This window comes from Trachypithecus francoisi, unplaced genomic scaffold (assembly GCF_009764315.1).
Source record: "Trachypithecus francoisi isolate TF-2019V2 unplaced genomic scaffold, Tfra_2.0 Lachesis_group18, whole genome shotgun sequence".
Classification (NCBI taxonomy): Eukaryota; Metazoa; Chordata; class Mammalia; order Primates; family Cercopithecidae; genus Trachypithecus; species Trachypithecus francoisi.
In genome coordinates this window covers 1,326,050-1,331,684 of record NW_022681463.1, presented here as the reverse complement: position 1 = coordinate 1,331,684, position 5,635 = coordinate 1,326,050, and the positions used below count along the sequence as shown (strand labels likewise).

Genomic DNA, 5,635 nt, shown 5'->3' with positions numbered 1-5,635 from the left:
ACTAGCCGGGCGAGGTGGCGGGCGCCTGTAGTCCCAGCTACTCGGGAGGCTGAGGCAGGAGAATGGCGTAAACCCGGGAGGCTGAGCTTGCAGTGAGCTGAGATCCGGCCGCTGCACTCCAGCCTGGGCGACAGAGCGAGACTCCGTCTCAAAAACAAAAACAAACAAAAAAAAAATTTGCCCAAATAACAGAAATTTTGTTCGTGAAGGGATAAAATAGGTGTAGCATATAGAGTCTGTCTTTGAGTTTTAGATACTTTATTTGTAAATAACTTAAAATAGCTTTCTGAAACCGTGCATTCTACAGTTTCTTCCTTTCAGTGAAATTGTTAAATGTTAATGTCTTTTTGGCACTGCGATTTAAACCATTTATTAAATACAAATTTTGTTAAAGAAGTATTGACATATTCTTTGAATCTGTGTCAGGGAAATTCTGATTTGTTAGTTCAAATGCCTGACAGCATAATCATACAGATCTTCTCTTTTCTTGGTTTGGATGACACTGAGCAGCTGTCAAAAATGTGCAAAAAATTCCAAAAGGTAAGGCCTTTAAATATTTTACTGGTGAATATTACACAGACTTTCAAAAGGAGAGAGAATGACTTAGAAAGTCTTTCTGTTTGTTTGTTTGTTTTCTCGGAGATGGAGTCTCAGTCTGTCGCCCAGGCTGGAGTGCGATGGCGTGATCTCAGCTCAGCGAAATCCATGCCTCCTAGGTTCAAGCAATTCTCCCACCTCAGCTTCCAGAGTACTGGGATTACAGGCGTGTGCCACCACACCTGGCTAATTTTTCTTAAACAAACACTGTCTGCATCTGCCCTAACAGAGTGAGAGAGAGACGAAACGCCAGTTATGACAAGCAAACTCACCCACCCTTAAAAAAAATTCAGGGCCAGGCATGGTGGCTCACTCCTGTAATACCAGCAGTTTGGGAAGCTGAAGCGGGCAGATTGCGAGGTCAGGAGGTTGAGACCATCCTGGCTAACACTGTGAAACCCTGTCTCTACTAAAAATACAAAAAAAAAAAAAATGAACCGGGCGTGGTAACACTGTGAAACCCTGTCTCTACTAAAAATACAAAAAAAAAAAAAAATGAACCGGGCGTGGTGGCGGATGCCTGTAATCCCAGCTACTCAGGAGGCTGAGGCAGGAGAATGAACCTGGGAGGTGTAGCTTGCAGTGAGCCGAGATCGCGCTACTGCACTCCAGCCTGGGCAAAAGTGCGAGACTCCGTCTCAAAAAGAAAAAAAGAATACTAAACGCAATTCAGAAGGGCCACCCAGAGGGAGACAACAATGTCACCACTACTCGCGCCACACACACAGGCTGTGCTCTTATCTGTTGGTTCTACCTGACAAAGGAAAACTAGCTGTTTGTTTCATCAATAAACCACAGCTGCAGGTGGATTTCCATACCAGGATGAATGAAGACTCAGACATCACCTTCCGTTTCTAAGTGTACTTTGGCCGTTGTGTGGTCACGAACAGCATGAGAATGGGGCCTGGAAGCCTGAGGTGAAATCCAAAACTATGCCCTTTCAGGATGGCAAAGAATTTGACCTGAGCATCTTGGTGCTGGACAATAAGTACCAGGTAATGGTCAATGGTCAATGCTTTTAGAGCTTTGACCATCGAATCCCACCTTAGTCTGTGAAGGTGGTGCAAGTGTGGAGAGATGTCTCCCTGACCAAAATGAGTGCCTGCAATTGAGGGTGATAACCAGACTCCCTGTTGACAAGGAACCCTGTTTCTGCATGACCATGGGATTCCCAGAGCCAGCTGACAGCGTAATTCCTCCTCACTTCAGCCCTTACTCGCTCATTAAAACCTCGCCAAACTTAAAAAAAAAAAAAGAAACACTGGATTTTAAAAACACATATGCCTATGCTTCTTCACAAAGGGAATATCTTACCTGTAAAATAAAGCCATATTCACACTGGAAAGTCGGTGATCATTAAGAATTTCTAGATTGCTTAAATAACAATACCTTGCATTTATGAAGTTCTTAATGTTTCTCAGGCAGAAGATTGACAGTTGTTAAAACTGATGAGAGTCCATTACCCTCTCTTCCTTGAATGTTTAAAATTTCTAGTAATAATGCATTAAAAAGAAAATTCGGCCGGGCGCGGTGGCTCAAGCCTGTAATCCCAGCACTTTGGGAGGCCAAGACGGGCGGATCACGAGGTTAGGAGATCGAGACCATCCTGGCTAACATGGTGAAACCCCGTCTCTACTAAAAAAATACAAAACACTAGCCGGGCGAGGTGGCGGGCGCCTGTAGTCCCAGCTACTCAGGAGGCTGAGGCAGGAGAATGGCGTAAACCCAGGAGGCGGAGCTTGCAGTGAGCTGAGATCCGGCCACTGCACTCCAGCCTGGGCGACAGAGCGAGACTCCGTCTCAAAAAAGAAAAAAAAAAGAAAATTCATCTCAGATAGATGGGGATTTATTTTCCCAGTTGGTTTATCTGTCAGTGGATGAGTTGAATACCTTTTACTAATAGATAGAATAAGATAATGTTGGACAATTCTATTCCAGTTTTTAATTTTATTAATATAATTACTGAAAAATCTTGTTCACATAGTAAAAAGGAACAGAGGAGTTTTGTTATATTAACACCACTTAATTCTTTAATTTCTGGCTGGGCGTGGTGGCTCATGCCTGTAATCCCAGCACTTTGGGAGGCTGAGGCAGGCTAATCACTTGAGGTCAGGAGTTCACCACCAGCCTGGCCAACATGGTGAAACCCTGTGTCTACTAAAAATACAAAAAAAATCATCTGGGCATAGTGGCACACGCCTGTAATCCCAGCTACTGGGGAGGCTGAGGCAGGAGAATCGCTTAAAACAGGGGAGACGGAGGTTGCAATGAGCCAAGATTGTGCCACTGCATTCCCGCCTGGGTGACATAGTGAGACTGCATCCAAAAAAAAAAAAAAAAAATTTATTTCAAGTTATATTGCAAAATGTTCAGTTATCTATAATCAGTATTACTTCTATTAGTCTACCATCTCATAATTCTTTCAATTTTATTGAAAGCTAACGATGAGGAACCACTTGACTTCTAAAAGGATTTGTTATTCAATCACTGAAGTCATCCAGTTTCTCTATTTCTGAGAAGTAAATATAAAAGATTTCCCAGGACTTACCAACTAACTATGAACTACACCTGTTGCTTTTCCGCTCTTAGAAACAGCTCAATCTGACATACTCAGAAAGGTTTGTGGGGAGAATCAAAGCAGTGATTTCAGCACATCTTTGTCAGTGCAATATTTTTATAAAGTGTTCAGTGCATATTTGCCAAAGTCTTGGATTGCAGATTTAATTCATCCAATTTCTGGAAATTGCAGTAAAGTCAAGATTAAAATTATATAGAGCAAACAGTCTGTTTCTCATTACCTAATTTAAATAATACAATATAATGTCTAGCTGAATGTGTGAGTTATTGATGAGGCCAGCAGTGTGATAATGGGAGTTCTGTTTCTTCAGTAAATATGTGTATGAATATGTAAAGCTCTAGCATGGGGCTTTTGGGAATGAGAAGATTGGTTTTTAAAATTATAATTTTGTTTTACAACATGACCAAGTGTTTTACCTGTATTTAATAAAAAAAGTATATACTGCTGAAAACTAACTGCATTTAGCATTTAGTTTATAACTTTTTTAACTAATAGAAGGTGGAAATAATTTTTTTTTTGAGACAGGGTCTTACTGTGTTGCCCAGGCTGGAGTGCAGTGGCGCAGTCTTGGCTCACTGCAACCTCCACCTCCCAGGTTCAAATGATCCTCCCACCTCAGCCTCCCGAGCAGCTGGGACTACAGGCATGCGCCACCACGCCTGGCTAATTTTTTTGTATTTTTAGTAGAGATGGGGTTTCCCCATGTTGGCTGGGCTGGTCTTGAACTCCTGACCTCAGGTGATACACCCACCTGGGCCTCCCAAAGTGCTGGGATTAACAGGCGTGAGCCACCATGCCTGGCCAGAAATAAAATATTTAATTGGATAAAGAATGACTGCAACTGGGAAACATTTGGTAGAAACAGGTTTTAACTATCTTAGTGATTACTGTACACTTTATCAGGGTGAAACCACATAAAAATTTACCCTTAGTTTTATAGGATGTATTTTGGAAATGGCCCCATTAGCAAGTTGCTTAAACTTTGACATATGTTCATTGTTCATTCTGCATCTGTGAGAGTCATGTTTATGGAGCTGGGGTCTCACTGTGTTGCCCAGGCTGGAGGCCAGTGACTCGTGCACTGCAGCTTCAAACTCCTGGCCTCCAGCAGTCCTGCCACCTCAGCCTCTCAAGTAGATGTTTTTGCCTTTCTGAAAATCATACTTTAAGCCTCTCCCCTTACCAGTTTGCCCAAAACTGTCTCGCAAATACTGTATTCTTACTGGGTCCTGATACTCATCCTATGACGTAGTGTTCTCTATTGGTCAGAGTTCTTGTTACTATAAATCAGTATAAAATAATGGCATCTAGCACTGATTATGTTCAGTGTGCTAGCACTAAGTGCTCTGAACACTTCATGCTGTCTTATGCCAAAACAAGCTGATAAGGAGGGTACTACCGTTCTACTGCATGCGAACGCATGAGAAAGAAGCTTGCACAAGTTCACATTCAAGCTTGTGCACACACAGTAAGTAATAGAGGCAGATTCTAATGTAGATTGGTCTGACTTGACAGCCAAAGGTCTCAGCCACTGTGCTTGCCATTCCCAGGAGAAAGTATGTTTTCTTTTTTTTTTTTTTTTTTTGAGACGGAGTCTTGCTCTTTCACCCGGGCTGGAGTGCAGTGGCCGGATCTCAGCTCACTGCAAGCTCCGCCTCCCGGGTTTTACGCCATTCTCCTGCCTCAGCCTCCGGAGTAGCTGGGACTACAGGCGCCCGCCACCTCGCCCGGCTAGTTTTTTGTATTTTTAGTAGAGACGGGGTTTCACCGTGTTAGCCAGGATGGTCTCGATCTCCTGACCTCGTGATCGCCCGTCTCGGCCTCCCAAAGTGCTGGGATTACAGGCTTGAGCCACCGCGCCCGGCCGAAAGTATGTTTTCAACCAGCATTAAAGCTGCAGGTCTCTGGCTGTGCCAGTGCCTTACCTCAGCTTTAGTGATGGCAGGTGGTGGAAGTCCTTGCTCATACAGGGAGCCTGGCTGCACATCTGGTACACGATGTTGGGCAGTAGAGATGCCACGGGCTGTCTCTACAGTTCTGCAACCACAAGTGGTGTCCAGGGCCAGGCTGGTTTCTGTGCTCACCACTCCTGCTTTTTTTTTCTTCAACCAGCAGAGCAGGTGACCGTAGTTCTTGGGCAGCCTGCTTGAAGCAAAGTGCCTTCTACTGCTCCTTTCATGAGTGCAGCAGGATTGATTGAGGCTGGCTTTGCACCTGCATGGTAAACCGGCCATGTGAGAACTCAGTTGCACTGCCGGCCAGCACCAGGCTCTCGGTTGTCTTTCACTCGCTCACTGGTGCTCAGCTAGCGTTGACTGAGTGCCTGTGATGCAGCAGTCAGTGCCCATCTGCCACCCTTGGCAGCTGTGTGGACCTAGACTGCCCTTCAGCAAAGCCTGCTGCGCTGCCTCAGAGGAAAGGAAGAGCCCCACGCCCACCAGCAAAGGCTTCTGTGCCCTG

At 44.5% G+C, this 5,635-nt stretch overlaps 1 protein-coding gene across 1 annotated transcript; it reads left to right on the top strand.

The window, feature by feature from the left end:
• Positions 1 to 1,140: 1,140 nt before the first annotated feature.
• Positions 1,141 to 2,203, top strand: CLC (Charcot-Leyden crystal galectin). The gene is given in 3 exon segments (XM_033177081.1): positions 1,141 to 1,351; positions 1,353 to 1,486; positions 1,489 to 2,203. Coding segments are annotated over 3 exon segments (411 nt in total). The 5' UTR covers positions 1,141 to 1,295; the 3' UTR covers positions 1,710 to 2,203.
• Positions 2,204 to 5,635: the final 3,432 nt, after the last annotated feature.